General features: G+C 46.4%; 2 protein-coding genes across 2 annotated transcripts; both read right to left on the minus strand.

The window, feature by feature from the left end:
- Positions 1 to 5,253: 5,253 nt before the first annotated feature.
- Positions 5,254 to 12,939, minus strand: rhcgb (Rh family, C glycoprotein b). Its single transcript, XM_056598463.1, has 11 exons — positions 12,717 to 12,939; positions 11,060 to 11,249; positions 10,225 to 10,375; positions 9,754 to 9,901; positions 9,184 to 9,350; positions 8,584 to 8,721; positions 7,615 to 7,751; positions 6,950 to 7,074; positions 6,231 to 6,304; positions 5,920 to 5,990; positions 5,254 to 5,483 (listed from the first exon to the last, which is right to left on the minus strand). Exons 1-11 carry the CDS (start codon positions 12,937 to 12,939, stop codon positions 5,450 to 5,452), a joined length of 1,458 nt encoding a protein of 485 aa, XP_056454438.1. The 3' UTR covers positions 5,254 to 5,449.
- A 2,227-nt stretch (positions 12,940 to 15,166) lies between these two features.
- gdpgp1 (GDP-D-glucose phosphorylase 1) lies at positions 15,167 to 17,198 on the minus strand. The gene has a single exon (XM_056598789.1). The coding sequence runs from the start codon at positions 16,982 to 16,984 to the stop codon at positions 15,896 to 15,898; it is 1,089 nt and encodes a 362-aa protein (XP_056454764.1). The 5' UTR covers positions 16,985 to 17,198; the 3' UTR covers positions 15,167 to 15,895.
- Positions 17,199 to 17,780: the final 582 nt, after the last annotated feature.

Raw genomic sequence — 17,780 nt, forward strand, 5'->3', positions numbered from 1 at the left:
GGACAGCAGTGGGGCAGAGAGACGCGGAGGAGCCGTCGATTTTTACGACATTCATTGTTTCGGTGAAATCGTTTCCCATATAGCAGACAAAGGCATTGAGCCCTGCAAGGCTTCAGCACGCCTAAACAGTGTCTAAAATCACTCCTCAAATAAAAATAACTTTGTTTTAGACATTCATCCTTTCATAACCAACCCTTGCATTTGATCGCTGAATCGATATCCATATCTTTGATAAAAAACACCCTTTCGTTCAAAATTGGCTATACAGCACTGTGGGACTTCGGTTCATTAATGTGTTTATTTTAGGGAGAACAAGAGAGGTTGGATATCATAGATAGCTTGGTTCAATTACAGACCTGCGTGTTCAACAGCACCAGAGGAGCCCACTAGAGGTTATAAAGAGCACTGCACCCAGAACCAGAGGAGCTCCCTAGACGTCCTAAAGAGCACTGCACTAGGAACCAGCAGAGGCGGTATTCCCCCCCCCCCCAGGAGACAACCATAGTGATCCGCCTGTCGTGAACTTCACCCGAGAGGCGCAAACACAAAAATACACACAGATTACACATTTTTTGCACACACGTACACACACACACAAACACACACACACACACATTCAAAAACACACAGACATATACACGCTAATGCAAAGACAGACAAACACATTAAAGCACACACACACAAATATACATATTCATACTAACATACGCACGCACAAAAAAAACAAATACACACACACATACAAATGATTGCACACACACACACGCAAATATATGCATTCATGTATACACGTGCACACATACACACACACGCACACGCACACGCACACACACACACACACACACACACACACACACACACACACACACACACACACACACACACACACACACACACACACAAATATACACGTTCAAGCATACACACCAAGAAACACATAAACGCACATAAAATGGCTCCCCTCCCCCGCAGACCTCCCGGGAGAGCTGCAGTGGAGCGTGTAGCCACCTGTCAATCACCAGGTCCCGCCCGCGCTAAGAGAGATGTTTTCCACGGGGCCGGCCCGTCCCCTCCCATACATTCTGAGGGCCCTAGCAACCGCGGAAGGTCGGACAGAAGCGCCTTTGTCCAATCACTACGGGAGGCGGCCATTGAGCTCCGGATCCCCTGGGCAACCAGGACCCGAGGTGTCAGAAAGGGCCTTTTCTGGGGTCGGACCGGAGGGGCCCGGTACGTCTGGGGGTCCCGGCGACGGGGCTGAAAGGCGGTGTAACGGAGCGTATGAAGGAGCTGGTGGAGAGCGGATAGGATCATGACTAATCCGCTGTTCCTATCCACTGTGGTCTGATAGGGACACTTAAACAGCCTCTTTGGGCGGCTAGCGGCCCGTGGTGGCGTGTGGTGGTTAGCCTGCGCGGCCGGTGTCACCGTCGGCGCTAGTACTGGTTAGCGCCGGCCATGCTAGCAAGCTAGCCAGGGCCGATGGGTGGGAAGTGCGCGGTTTGCAGTCTTTGTTGTTTTCGTATCTTTAGAGATGTCAGGTGCTCGGTCCTTCTGGGAATACAGCAACACCTGACCGACCGAGCGGTCGCGGTTGTGTCTGTTGTAGCGCTGTTGTTTTTGCGTGTAAACATAGAATGTGTTGCCAAGTTTCCCGAGCTCACTAGACTCTTGGGAATAATGACAAGACGTTTAATATGTAAAGCCGACCTGTGGAGATGGATCTAGGAACGTTTCACAGGTGAAAGACTTTGGTAAAAGAAAACATAATGAAATAGAAAATACCAAAAAGGGGTAATACCCCTCGTATATTAGAATGCCTCATTGGAGTTTTTCGGCGGCTACTCCGCCATTTTGAGAGGACACATGAGAGTAGGCTTCTGTAAAATCCTAAATGAACTACCGTAACCTAGCAAGATGAAAACGTTGTTTTGCCAAGTCTCACATGATAAACACAGTATCTTACACAGCAATGTCTTCCCCTGATGAGACAACATTTCAACATTAATCGCTCAACACGGATAAAAAAAACATTACTACCACGCCGATAACTAACATTACATGCGAAATAAATCGAAATGTATGAACTGATTATTTAGGATGCATTGAAACCCAGCAGAGACAGAGGAGAGCTGAGCTTGAGGTTGTGTGTCGCCGGGCTGAGGGTTGGGAGGAGGGCATGTTTTATGGACTCGTAGATGTTTTTACAGTTTGTGTTAAGGATCTGTTTACGAGGTGGTGAACAATCAGAGAAGTAGATAGCTCTTAGCTTAGCCTGGGCAGAGCATCAAGCTGTTGTAGAGTTAACTCTGACTCGGCAGTAAACCTTATCGTTATACAGTGAAAGCAAGGGCGACTGTAGACAAAATACCAATCAGATATATGCATTAAATGATACAGAGTATGTACATAAAGCCATAGAGTAGGTTAACAAAGAGTGGATTTAATCTGACTGTGCGGCTGTGAACTGGCTGGTTGTGTTTGTGGTCTCCGGCAATGTAGTGCCGATTACAAACTCAACACACACAGACACAGACACACAGACACACAGACACACAGACACACAGACACACAGACATACACACACATTCCTGGTATTTTCTTTATCATTAATGAGTATTTCACAGGCCCCCTGCATAATGCTATGGTTTCTATAGCGTCCATTCCACGCTCACACAGCGCTTTTTTCCCACCCTCGCTGCTCCTGGACCTGTCAATCACGGATCTGGATTGAAGCAGTCATAGGCAATAGAAAGTGAGGCCTCAATCTCCCGGCCCCGCCCAGTTCCAACCCCCCCCCCCCCCCCCCCATGGCGCTGGGAGTCCTCCACCCGCCAATCAGTCTCACCCTCTGTCGCTCGCTCCGTCTCACCTGCTCGGTCTCACCCCCTCTGTCTACACCACTCTGGCTCACCGTCCCTCCCCCACTTTGTCTCACCCTCTCTTACCCCCGCCGTCTCACCTTGGATCACACGCTACATCTCACCCCCTTTCGCCCGCTTCCTCTCACCCTCTCCCACCTGCCTCGTCTCACCCGCCCTCACCCTCTCCATCTCACCCACTCCGACTCACCCTCCCTGCCCCGCTCCGTCTCACCCTCCCCCACTCTTTCTCACCCTCGCTCCCCCTCTCTGTCTTACCCTCTCTCAACCACTCCGTCTCACCCTCCCTCCCCCACTCTGTCTCACCCTCCCCCACTCTTTCTCCCCCTCGCTCCCCCTCTCTGTCTTACCCTCTCTCAACCACTCCGTCTCACCCTCCCTCCCCCACACCCCGTCTCACCCTCTCTTACCCGCTCCGTCTCACCCTCTCTTACCCTGCTCTGTCTCACCCTATCTTACTCACTCCATCTCACCCTCTCACCAACGTCCGTCTCACCCACTCACACTCACTCCGTCTCACCCTCTCTGTCTCACCCTCCCTCCCCCACTCCGTCTCACCCTCTCTCTTCCCACTCCAGTGCCCCCCCCCCCCCCCCCCCCCCCCCCCTCCCTAACGCTGGGACGGTCCCGTCTCCTGAGTCCTGAGCGCCTCCCGCCCAGAGCGGGAAACACCCTCTGGGCGCCTTGTTCTGATGGCTGATGAATAAACATCAGGGAGGGTCTGGAGGGTGGTGGTGGTGGTGGGGGTGGTGGTGGTGGTGGCGGGGGTGGGGGATGTCTGAGGCGTGGCGAGCGAGGCAGGGACGGGGGTGTGGACTCTTTCTTCTCAGCGGGACTGCAACTCGTTTAATTGGAGCACTTGTGGCACCATTACCTCCTTTACTCAAACACGTTACCGATGACAAAAGGAAAACAGCGCTAAGTCCGCCTTTGTTCAGGGGGGGAGGGGGGGGGGGGGGTGAGGAGGTGGGCTCAATGCCGTTACTCATGTGTGGGAATCAGCCACACTCTCACACTAGCAGGCGCCCGGGCCCCTACCGAGGGCCCAGTGTGGGGGTCGTTCCCCGCTATCTAACGCAGAGGTCCGTTCGTCTAACGACGCCGGTGGAGGAGAGGTCGTAGCCTAGCCGCCGCTCTGATACTGCTCGGCTGGGTCCGTTTGGATAAGAGTGAACAAAGGTCAATGTACTGACGCAAATAAAGAAATAACGCAAAGGTGTGTGTATGTATATACAATCAAACCGCTTTGTGGAGGATGAGCGCAAGGCAGAATATGGCCGGAGGAGAAAGGGAATGGATTTTGTTTCTGCTGTGAATCGACAAGCAGGTCTACACATCGTTATTAAAGGGTTTTAACCAGCAGATGCTAATTGCCCGATAATATGGTATAGATAGGCGGTAATAGGCTAGAAACAGCCCAGTCTGCTGGAGGGTCAGTATCAATTGTTCTTCTAGTTGTGTCATTAAAGTAACACACATTTCTAAAACAATACATTTTACAGCGACCATGTGCGTGCGTCCCCGTTTGGTCTTACACGTGTAGCCGGGTCACTAACCTTTCTGTTTGTCTGACCTTTGACCTAAGGTCAGACCAATAAAGCTGTTGACTGACCACCACTGGGGACGGCAGACTACTTGACCTTTGACCTGAACCCTGAGGAGACAATCCCCGGGACATGACTGACCTTGAATTGTTTTTTAAACTTTTTTTATTGGATAACCTGTTGAAGATCAATGATTATCCATAACACCATCCACCGTCAATCCAATTTGAATAAATAAACATGTATTATATCAAAAATCATTCAATTGCTGTAACTAATGTTCACTTTTGCTTGAGTTCCTAAACATATAGCTATAATTATACAAACACATAAGTTGCCATGACAATTGTAAAGACATTTACACAAATATTGAGTTGGATTAATGCCCTCAGTATTTTTGATAAAATGAAAATGGTTATTGCCAATTTTCATTCATACATTCTAAGTTGATTCTAATGTTCTATTTATCTTTCTATCGAACTACACCAAAAAAATGTAGTCATCCAAATATTTAGTAAAACCGGGAAAATTTGGACAAAAACTGAAAGTATGCATCTTTAGTTTTTTAGCAGTTTTTTTTGCCAACGGCACATTTCAAATAATTAATCTATGTGTTTACTTTAAACATAATTTCTAAGTCCCATGATTTCACCAGCAGTAGAACAAATTAGAATTTTGTGCAAAACCAGGAATCAAACATTAAAGTGCAGTTTAGGTTTTATCCTTCAAACAACACAATTTCCACAAGTAAGAGTTATCTTAGAACTTGTTCAACTGCAAGATAAAAATAATTATGAATCGAAATATTCCAAATTAAAAGCCCCAGCTATGCCAAGCGGCAAATCCCCCATATTTGCGTTTGAAGAGGGAAAGTTCGCCATCCCATTCCTATTTTAAAACTTTTGATAAATGTAGAGAGATATAGGAGCCATTATTAGACTAGTCCTAAGTGCCTTGTTTGATCAGTTTGAAGGTTCGAAACCGTGGGACAAGGTACCAGGCTTCCTGCAGGAAGCAGACAGGTCAGGTCTGCTCAACACTGAAAATGGTTTCCGCTCTGTAAAAAAAAGAAGCTGCAAGTTAATACTCAATTCGCCCAAAAATCCAACATGTTGATGGTATAGTCAATACAATCAATATCATTTCAAACTAGGCCAGCATCAAGTTTGTGAATTATTGGGTAGATTTGGGATTTTTGTAACAATGAGGACACCTCTACCTTGTAATTATCTGACTTCCAGAATGATTTTAAACGTTCCCTAACAAATGTTGACCCATCTGTCCCGCTGATTCATGCCTCGTTGTGAGTTGAGTCAACATTTAATTTGCAACACAAGCCGCGTCAGCTACATCTAATAGCTGTACTATGCTGCCATCTAGCGGACAGTCGAGGCATCGCAGGGGCAAACATGGTTTACTGGAAATATAAAAATGTATTACAAACAAAGCAGAACTGTTTTGTTTCACAGATGAGATACAAATTTGATACATACACGTTTTTGTTCCTTATTGTGTGGTTATTGTATTCAAGGACAGGTTCAACACTCTCTTCGTCTTCAGGTAACTATAATTGTTAGAAAGAGACATATATAAAATCAATAATTAAACATTCATGTTCTTTGCTTATTTTACCGAGTTAAACAATGAGATAAAAGAACATCTAACAAACTATATTTAATTTGCAATAAATAAATATACATGGTTCTATTACCAAAGATAATTTCATGGTTGTATTTACATAAATCAATAAAAACGGATTTCTCTTTATCACATTTTCACTGGCTGTATTTCCTTCTTGATTTACCTCCCAGTAGAACTGGTCATCGAAGCAGTCCTCATCTGCAGGATCTCCCCATATAGGTAACCTTAGAATGCACCCTGCAAGGAACGCAAACACATCATAAACCTGCCTCATTACACACCATACAACGACGCTACACAAACACACATGCAGATGCACACGCACACACACGCACGCACAAACAAACGCGCACACACACAGGCACACACAGACGCACACATGCAGACACGCAAGCCCACACAGACGCACACAATACTCACACACACACTGGCACACCACATACACGTATACACACATGCTAATTTCCTTCTCGTTTTGTAAAAAACTAATATTGCAGGAAGAAGAAACTCTAAGCATTTCCAGTGCTCCGAAAACTCCAAACTATTTGCACAAGATAACAATGCGTCCTTCTGTGTTAAGTATAGATAAAAACAAACGACCATGAGATTTTACTCTGCAAGCTTTGTACTGGCTGAAGGGAAATCTCAATGTCAGAACGTGAGGACAGACGAGAGGAGAACAGAACACAGTGGAGTGGAGACAACCACCATACACACACACACACACACACACACACACACACACACACACACACACACACACACACACACACACACACACACACACACACACACACACACACTGAGTCACATCCATTAAACTGAGGTGGGACCAAATCTCATGCATGTCCTCGCACGTCTTCACGCGTTCATCGGTCTTACCGACGAAGATGCCCCCCCCGATGCCGAAGACGAGGGCCACACACAGCGCGGCTGCCTGCATGCCCCCCTGCCTACTAGGGGTTGTGCCCTTGAAGTCACCATCAAAGTCAAATGTGTTTATCAGCCTTAAACATAAAGCAAAGATATATTAATACAAATGCTATGACGCACACAGACAAAGACAAAGAACAGTTACAGACACAGTCACAGAAACAATGCCATATCTGAGAGTATGTTTATGATCAAATTACAAATTCTTCCCCAGGCTTCCCAGGCCAAGGTACAGCAGGCTCAAATCTATAACCGACCTATAACTGTTACGTACAACCACAATCAAAACACTTTTACTGTGTGGTGAATGTTGATTGAGAGTGTTTTCACTTCGTGATGCCGATATGTAGTGTTTTTGCGTCTGAAAAAGGCACTTTAAACATAACATAAAGAGTATCATCATTATATAAACTCAAATCTAATATCCCACATTACCAATCTATAATCTAAATGACACTCTCATTCAGTAGCCTGCACATATATGGGATTGGTCATGCCCTGTATCCCTCGGTTCGGTCTCTTGGGATAGTCTGTGTGGTCCCAGGTCCCAGGTCCTTGTCTGATGCCCTTGGATCTCCTCCCTGGGGGAGGGGGTCAATCCTGTGGATCCTCACCCTTCTTTTCCATAGACGGTCTCTGTGGCGGCGGCGGCCGTGATGGCGCCCACCACCCCCCCGATCACCCCCGGCATGGCGTGGAGGTTGTGGACCCCGCAGGTGTCCTGGATCTTCAGGTGCTTCTCCAGGAAGGGCTGAGGGGGAGGGGGAGAGAGAGAGAGAGAGAGAGAGAGAGAGAGAGAGAGAGAGAGAGAGAGAGAGAGAGAGAGAGAGAGAGAGAGAGAGAGAGAGAGAGAACACGAGGGAGAGAGTGAGAGGAGAGGGGGGACTGGGTCAGGCTGAGTATGTGTGCGCGCGCGCGCGTGTGTGTGTGTGTGTGTGTGTGTGTGTGTGTGTGTGTGTGTGTGTGTGTGTGTGTGTGTGTGTGTGTGTGTGTGTGTGTGTGTGTGTGTGTGTGTGTGTGTGTGTGTGCGTGTGTGTGTGTCGTTCTGAGCTTGGACCTGGAGACAGTGTATTTGAGCCTTGACTGTAAAGTCTTTGGAAAGACGTGTCGCTGGTTTACTGAAAGACTGAGATCAGCTGTCCTCAACTGGACCATCAGAAGCAGAGATTGTGAATACTTAAATGTATGATCAACTACGGCTAAAATATTTGACCTAGTAACCTGTTTTAGCCTACTGCCTAAACTTGTATTTCAGCAAATACAAGTTTGTACGAAAGAGGATTAGGGCCACATGTGATTCTTTTTTTGGAGTTCTGATTTTAATCTCACAATTCTGACTTCAATACAGAATTCTGACTTTAAACTCAGAACTACAAAAAAAATCACATGTGGCTCAACCCCCTTCCTTAAATTTGTTATGGATGATCGCCATACAATAGCTCACAACTCCGCAGCCAGCAGATTGTCAACTCCACACCTTTAACCTGAGCGGTGGTGGTGTCTTCTGTTTCGTCACCACCGCTGTGTACCCGTCCCCCCCTCGGTGAGAGGCTGGACGTGGGGTCCAGGCCGCGGCGTCCTACCGTGAGGTAGATGTATCCCAGGGTGGAGATGATGCCGCAGAAGAACCCCACGATGAGCGAGCCGTAGGGCATCAGCATGAACTCGGCCGCCGTGCCCACCGCCACGCCCCCGGCCAGGGTGGCGTTCTGGATGTGCACCTGGGAGAGAGAGGGAGAGAGAGAGAGAGAGAGAGAGAGGTCCTACTCTCAGGTCGTAGGTCATCACGTGAGCACAGCCAACGATGGGAATCTGATGTGAGGCAGCAACTCCCAATAATTTTCATCAGAAGAAACACAAATCACATGCTCTCAAATTCGTGATTCAGGAAAAGGTGAAGTTAGTTTCAAACCAGCAAGTTTGTTGAGGGAAATACGTAGAACTGAGAGCAATATGAAAACCGATGAAAATGTCAAAATATCATTGTTGCTTAGGGTTAGATTCAGATGCGGATTTCTGATTCAGATGCATCATCCTTAAAGCAATGAAGCACCAACGTTACAGCGGAGCACCAGCGACTCCCACAGGGAGCCCAGATAGTCTGACAGCTAACACAAGGAGGGACTGAGATTAAGGGCTCCAGCAGTGGTGCAGTAACATGGCCTGATGTCTGTAGGGCGCACCATGTCCAGCTTCCCCTGCTTCTGGAACAGGCTGGAGACGGCCACGCTGGTGAGCACCGTGGAGGCCAGGGAGAGGTAGGTGTTGATGACGGCCCGGTGCTGCCCGTCCCCGTGGTCCGTCAGGGCCGAGTTGAAGCTGGGCCAGAACATCCACAGGAACAGGGTGCCTGTGTGGTCCCAGGAGAAGGGAGAGCGTTCACAGGGGTCACAAGACTCGTTTGGGGTAAAAAATGTAATAGTAAAGGAATAATATAGAAAAGTATATATATTATTATTAATATTAATCATAATTATAATAGTAATAATAATAATAAATATTGAATAATGACAACAATAATAGAAATAATACAAATAAAATATAATAATATATAATAAATAATACTACATACTATATAGGCTATATAGGATTATTTATTACTATATAAAGTCATACATTATATGTAGGTATAATAAAATAAAAAATATATGCACATATATCTTTTTACTAGTACTAATACTACGGAAATACTGTGTATTGTACGTTTTTAGATGCACTGTACTATAATAAGCATGCAGCCATTGTGGGCCCACCGATCATAGCGAACACGTCTGAGTGGTACACAGAGCCCTGCAGACGGCTGCTTTGCTCCAGGTTGGGCCGGTACAGCATCCACGAGATGGCCAGACCATAATAAGCCCCGAAGGTGTGGATCACCATGGAGCCTCCAGCGTCCCTGGCCTATAGAGAAAAAGAAAATATGACAATTATCAATGTGACACACAATAATAATTACACAATTACATTAACGTCAATCATACATAATAATAATAATAATAATAATAATAATAATAATAATAATAATAATAATAATAATGTTGAAAGTACCAAAGGTCAAACAAAATCTAAAATCAAAAAAATCAATGAGACTCATCATCATCACCATCACCAACACCAACCTCATCTTCATCCTCATCATCATCATCATCCTCATCCTCATCATCATCATCATCATCCCCATCAACATCCCCATCGTCGTCATGGTGATTCCGTGAGGGACGTACGTGTATGATGGACAGGATGATGTACTCCTCCACGGCGTACAGGGTGATCCCGAACAGGGTGAGCACCAGCAGCTGCACCGGGCTCACCTTCCCCAGCACTGCGCCGTAGGCGATCAGGCAGCCGGCCACGCAGAAGTCCGCGTTGATCAGGCTGGGAGCGGGGAGCAGCGAGAAGGACGCGTGAACCGACTGTATTGTGATGTCGTCATAAGCGAGTCATCAGCTCATCCAATCCACGAGCGAGGTGGTGTTTAGGATTTTATGTTTCAGACGCACAAGGGAGGTCGTCTTCCAACACGTTACCTCGCAGTTCATAAGGAATGGGTTTTGTTTTTTTAAAGCCATAAATTGGTGTGCAACCTATGAGGATTCAACACTGTTATGCTAACAGAATATATATTTTAAATACATTTACCGGTAGCCGAAAATAATTTGTAGTGCGTCCAACAATGGCACTATTTATAGTCCATTAAAACTTGGTATGCTAACAAAATAAATCCAACTAATTCAGAAGTAACAAAAAGCTGAATTCCCTTGGATAATAATCCTGATGTCAATAAGGCCTAACGTGAATCCTGTTTATGTCTTTTTATGTGGCCATTTACTGTCCAGCTACAGGTCAAACGGTAATCATCAACCACCACAACCACCACATCAACCACCACAACCACCACATCAAACACTACCACCACCACATAGACCACCACCACAACCACCACATCAGCCACCACCACATCAAACACCAAAACATCAACCACCACCACTATATCAACCACCACCACCACCACATCAACAACCACATCAACCACCCCCACGGGACGACAGCAATGCGTACTTCTCAACGCCGATCTTGATCTTCCCGTCGGTGTCCAGGGAGCTGAACCAGCCCTGCATCAACAGCGCCCACTGGAGGCCGAAGGCCGCAATGAGGAAGTTGAAGCCCACCGCCCCAAAGCTGTAGCGCTTCAAGAAGGTCATGAGGAACCCGAAGCCCACGAACACCATCACATGGACGTCCTGGAAACCTGCAGGGGACGGGCGAGAGAGGTCAGCAGGGGCAGGATAGGAGAGAGAGAGAGAGAGAGAGAGAGAGAGAGAGAGAGAGAGAGAGAGAGAGAGAGAGAGAGAGAGAGAGAGAGAGAGAGAGAGAGAGAGAGAGAGAGAGAGAGAGAGAGAGAGAGAGAGAGAGAGAGAGAGAGACCATTTACAAAGAGCAAGAAGAAGAGGAAATGTAAGGGACAAAGAGAGTAAGACACATAGACAATTTACAATGAAAGAGAGAGAGCAGAAGCGCGAGAGAGAGCGGGGGAGAGTGTTTGATGCATGAGCTTAGGGATGTTCATTGCCAATGGAAGTGTGGTGCGGAGTGCAAAGACACAAGGTGACTGACTACAGAAGAGGAGGAGGGGGGGGGGGGGGGCTGAGGGGTACACGGTGGTGAAACCCTGTCACGTTGCACGGTAACCGCTAGTGACCCCTCTGAGGGGCCGTGTGGACAGGAAACACCCCAACTCCCGCATCGCCCTCCAGGCATTGCTAACAACCATGCGCCTTCACAACAACGCACACATCATAGGGCCAAGTGTCCGACAAATAACAGCGCACAATACTTTCACACCGCACGGTGAAACATTAGAGGTTTAACTACCGAAGGGCCGGAAAGTCTTTTGTGGTAAAGAAAATGTCGGATGAGGCCTAAGAAGTGGTTTGAGTTCCCCAAGACAAAGGGCGCTTCAGACGGGGAGAACGCCCAGCTGTCCTCGTGTTAACTGGAAGGCGAGGCCTAGGAGTTCAACCTGACATCAATACCTTATGGGTGACCACGCCTAGAGGACCACACCCACAATGCAGACATACGCACACACGTTAACCAGAACTCATCCACAAACACGGAACGCACACACACGCGCGTTAACCCTCACACATCCACAAACTGGGAACACACTCACGCTCACAGACACACACTAACACCTCCTTAAACATGGAACACACACGCACACACGCGCACATACTGTACATTAACCCTAACACATGCAAAACATGGAACACACGAACACGGAACACAAACATTTAACCTAAAAGATCAACAAACAAGGAACACACGCATGACACACGCACGTACACAAACATTAACCCACATCCACAAACACACACACAAGGCACGAGGCAAGCAAGATGGGACAAAAACGAACCAACAATACAACACATGTCTTCACTGTAATGCCTATACCACACTCTGGCACGAGTTCAGACATGGAGGATGGGAAGAGTTGCAGAGGCGAGCAGAAGGCGATGACACCCGTGGGAGTGTCCACCTGTGTCTCTCAAGCAGTCAGCACTACTAACCCCATCAGCCCTGCTAGGCAGCAGTGATCCAGTGAGCAGTGATCAATAACACAATCAACGTGTCGATGGTACAACTGGGGAGTAATCAACCATTAAAAAAATGAATAAAAAATGAATTTCTAAATTTCTATTTTCATTCTACTTACTTGGGTATCTGAAATAGAAGTCATTCTCGATGTCGCTCGAGATGTTGTTTGTCCTCCTGAACTCCCGCCAGCGGACGTCCGACTCGGTGTTGTAGCGGATGAAGACGCCAAACAGGATGACCATGGCCGTCTGCCACACGAAGCAGACCACCGGCAGGCTGACGCGCACGTTGGTGTTCTTGGGACGGTCGCACAGATCCCTGAAGCTCTGGACGCAGCCCATCCTGAAGGTGGTGGAGGGGTAGGGAGGGGACAAAAGGCTGAGTTGTGGGGACAGAGGGGCAGACAGTGGAGGCTGCGTGTCTCAGATCACCGTGTGCACCTGGAGCAGAAAGACAGCAGGGTTATCTCTCCCACTTAGGAAGACGAGCCACTTTCTGCATGGGATAGCACAGCGACACTCCCTCTTCTCTAGGCCGCTACGATTGGACACGGGATGTCCTCGAAGGATCTAAGGGTGGAAGGGGTCGTCTCAAGCTATATTGGACGTGAGCTCAACCGTGATCCACCTCTTTCTGTTGGATAGACACACACCAGACACACACACACACACACACACACACACACACACACACACACACACACACACACACACACACACACACACACATAGTTTGACATCAAATGAGAAGATATTTCACACTATAGGAACATTATGGGTGTAGAGCATCACCAATAACTTGCGTGAGCCTTCTCTCGTCCCTGAGACTCAAACGAGGAGAACGAGGAGACATGGGTTGGAACATCTGTACACATGGAACACATGCTGAGAACGGATAGACACACACACACACACACACACACACACACACACACACACACACACACACACACACACACACACACACACACATGATATATATAACAGATACAATCCCCAGCATACAGGAGGGCTTGCTGTTTAGTGTACTATGCATACATGACACTTTAAACATGACACTGCACACCTTACATGACACTGTCCACATACATGACACTGTACAGAAGCACATTGATGCTTTGGAGACATTTCCACAGCTTCTGTGGCCATTGCTATCAACACACATTTCCTAATTATTATTTAATAAAGATAATGTATACACACTATAGTGAAGGCTTAGGTGCCATTTTGTGCCAGATGTCATTGTAAATATACGTTATGGTTAATAATGCATAGTATAATCATTCTAAAGGCGTTTGTGGTGTGGAGGTGAAGGAGTTGGGTTTAGTGACTTAGACAGCTTGACAAATGACCCATGAATGGGTGGTTCACGTCAGAGGTGGCCTGCTTTACAAAGTGAAATCAGAGATCAACTCTGGGACCACAGAACCAAGGGAATCTGACACTGTTGACATCAGTGTATGAAAATAAAAGCTTAATGCTACTCCGATGATGGTGAGTGATGACTGTTATGTGTTTAGTGACGCATATACCGTAGGATTGCTTACACTTTAGGCTAAGCCTCTAGCATCTGTATTCGGGGAGCCATCATAAGTGAAAATATGTTAAGAAAAATAGATTGATTTTGCATGTTACCACATGACGGATGAATGAATGCTGAGAACACTTGTCAAGTGTGGACACTTATCCAATCTTGTTCAGCAGAGACCCCAGCAGAGACACTTCCAGGCTTTTATTAACAGAACTGTATAAAGATTGAAATCAATTTAGAAAAGTTAAACTCTTTAGTAAACTAAAGAATTAGTTTCCATTTCCGATGTGTGTGAATCATGTTCGGCTGTTCAATCAATCTGTCAGTATACTGTTTCACCCTGAATCCATATTAATGAGCGTTCATGTTGCGCCACTTGCTGCCTGGTTCAAAAGGAGCTCAAACAACCAGACAGCATTCACCCCTCCATAACGTTACCACACTTTTAGCCTCAGCATCTCAAGGAACGACGACGGACATGTTGCCTATTGTGCATAGATGTAAACAGTTTTTCAGTGTATCTTCAATGGATCGCATAGTAGAGATTCTTGACAAATCTAGTTGAATAAAATGATGTGGATCATGTATGTGGACAATTTTAATTCAGCGGCTTTGTGAGCTTACTCACAGGGCATCATTATTAGGAAGCCAGGTAGCTTTACCTGTTCATTGAGCTCATGGCATGGCTTGGCTTGGAATCGGTGTCTTGGTGACACCAGTGTGGCGAACAGATTGGGTCCCCCTTGGTTTCCCTAGTGTTGCTGGGTAATGTAAACTCCATATGGGGATGTTTTGTGGATATGATGCTGCCAAGCGATGCCCTTTCATGCAGTAAAAAGACACGATACAAAGCATGTCATGTTGTTGACAGCGTAAGCGTTTTTCCTTAAAGTTCTGTTGAGTGAAATGTTGTGTCAAAGTTTGACGAATAACGTTTGACACCTCACACACCTTATTCTTATAAAGTAACATGGTAAAAATGTTACTAAAACAAAATAGATTATTAAAATAAGCAATAATTAATGTTCCCAATCAGATCAACCATTATTACATAATTTATTAGTCGTTTCTTAACATTTTACAGTTTGAAATACACGTTACAATATTCTCATGAAGCGATCACACATGTAAAGCATACCTTTAGCACAACTAACACACGACTTTCGTCTTAATTACAGGATATTTACTCATTGTCTATCAAGTATTTCCATCCTATTTCACTCCTCAAATATGCTGTTTGATTCTGGAACCTAAGGATACAGGGAAAGGATTAAACCAGTTTGGCATGTGGGAATGAGAGTAAGTCAACAGAATCCAAATTGTTGCCCATAAAAGAGCATCAGGAAATAGATCAACATGCACAAGTACAACCTAAATCCCAAATGTACAATAGCTAAATGTATTTGTCTCGCAGCATAAATTGTGTAATAGCAGATTCATTCACACTCAGTGTTAAGAGTGGTGTAGGCCTACTATACATGCTTGTTAAATAACCCAAAGGCCACATTTCACCACAACCTGATAATGATAAAAAGATAATGATCATATTATAAATAAGAAAATGTTGATCTTCAAAATGTTATTTGTGGGTCCAAACAAGGCAACGTTGTGTATGGACAAATTCAATCAATTATGTTTGTGCATAGGTATATACCTTTAGCCTAAACCTGTTTTCTGAAAGGAATAAAGTACGTATGATTATAATTGATCTCTAACTAAATCACGAAATTAAATTAAACTCATAAATTCAAGGCTTTACTTTGCATTTCACAAATCAATCATATCGGCAACCAGCTGCCTCTCCAAACGGGTAAAGTCCTGATCGGGCAGAAGATACCTTTGAATGATATCTTTGACGTCCTTTTCAGTCAAACACTCATAGTCTTGCTGAACTTTAAACGGCAGGTGTCCAGCCAGTTCACACAGAGCCACATTAAAAGCGGTTTCCTCTTTCGCCCCGAAGCTGGACCTCCTGGGCCATAGAGCAATGCGCACTCCTCTCCTGGACCCCTGCTGAGCCTCCTCCTGCTGGCCCTCACTGGGGGGGCATCCTCTGGTCAGAAACAGGTTGTGGGCAACATCTCCGTTTACAAGGGCTTCTGTGACTTGGAAAACGACACGGGCGATTTGATCGAGGTCATTGGGTTCTGCGTAAAACAGAAAACCTCTGGGCAGGTGTGTCAACCGGTAAAAGCCCTTTTCAGGAACCAAAGGCTCAACCGGCACGGTCTCCAGCAGCAGCTCTTGTTTTAGGTAATAGCAATGCAGGTGTAAATGGTTCACAGAAGCAAACGCTCCCAGGCTGTTGAACCCGACCCTGAAGCCCGGATCAGAGCTCAGCAGAACCGATTCTATCCCGGTCTGGATGGCGGACAGTGTCAGGACCTGTGGCAAACAGCGTGACGGCTCTGGGACAAACAGACAATGTCCAAACTCCAAGGGACTGACATTGACCAGCACCACCACTTTCTGGAGCTCAGGTCGATCTCCCCCTGGAGGGCGAAGACTCTGTTCAGTAACCCTGCTCATCTCAAACAGCACTTCTTCTGGACTGATCTTGTTGAAGTTGAACTGATGGGCATTGTACGGCTGCTTAATGCTCTGGATCTCCTGCGGTTTCCTCCTCTCGACGCCTCGCTGGACGTTCAGCTGGGCGACCAGGGACAGGGGTCCCGGTAAGACCCTGGTTTGCAGAGCACCGAGGCGGTAGCGGAAGACTCCTCCCCGGCCCATCCTTTCCCGCCAGCCGGTGGAGAGGAGTGTGTCGAACGGGGACAGCTCTGTGTGAGGGTCGGGTTGTTCAGCCCGGTGGATGTCAGTGAGGAGATCCCGGTGGCTGTACGTAAACTGAGACATGTTGTGACCGGTGAGACGCAGGACGTATATTCTTTACATATAGGAATCACAGCTGCGGACTTGAATAATCAAGTAATTGATTTATTCATTCAATGTTTCAATGATTAAAGGAGAAGATATAGGCCAATCCGAGTCACTTCAGTTTCGTCTGTTTACCGACAGCCACACGTGTGTGACCGAAATCCGTGACGCCCTGAAGCTAGCGGAAATATACCAAACATCCGATTTTGTTCTTTCAAAATAAAAGACATACAGCTGACTGAAACCCGACAGTGTTAAACGCAGATCAACTTTAGAGTTGCACACTCCAGATCTCAACCCGCAGCTCCGTCGATGGGATGGGATCGTCTTGGTTGACCTGACATCTCCGCTGGCTCAGCAGTGGAGAGGAGAGAGGAGAGAGGAGAGAGGAGAGAGGAGAGAGGAGAGAGGAGAGAGGAGAGAGGAGAGAGGAGAGAGGAGAGAGGAGAGAGGAGAGAGGAGAGAGGAGAGAGGAGAGAGGAGAGTTGCGGTTCCTCTACCGCCACTGGGTCTGCTGCAGGCTACGGTGTGAACTGGGAAGTACACATGGTGCAAAACTGTAGAGAACATCAAGGAAATACAGTGGCATATTGATTTCATTATGTCTGCACATATCAAACAGCGGATGGACGTATGCCTGTTCATTAAAAAAAAGGGGGAAAAAAATAAACATAATCTTGTACTCTATTGTAACTTTATTCATACTTTTAGATTGTGTTCTTGTATTTATATATATTTTAGACCCCTAAAGGGATTTAGGGCTTGCCACGTCCTT

The sequence above is a fragment of the Gadus chalcogrammus genome, chromosome 9, assembly GCF_026213295.1.
Source record: "Gadus chalcogrammus isolate NIFS_2021 chromosome 9, NIFS_Gcha_1.0, whole genome shotgun sequence".
NCBI classification, from domain to species: domain Eukaryota; kingdom Metazoa; phylum Chordata; class Actinopteri; order Gadiformes; family Gadidae; genus Gadus; species Gadus chalcogrammus.

Coding starts and splice junctions, on each gene's coding strand:
- gdpgp1 (XM_056598789.1), bottom strand. CDS start 16,984: ATGTCTCAGTTTACGTACAGCCACCGGGATCTCCTCACTGACATCCAC.
- rhcgb (XM_056598463.1), bottom strand. CDS start 12,939: ATGGGCTGCGTCCAGAGCTTCAGGGATCTGTGCGACCGTCCCAAGAAC. Junction 7,752..8,583: donor TGGGATACATCTACCTCACG/GTAGGACGCCGC, acceptor CCTCCCCCTCAG/CCCTTCCTGGAGAAGCACCT. Junction 5,991..6,230: donor ATGACCAGTTCTACTGGGAG/GTAAATCAAGAA, acceptor TAACAATTATAG/TTACCTGAAGACGAAGAGAG.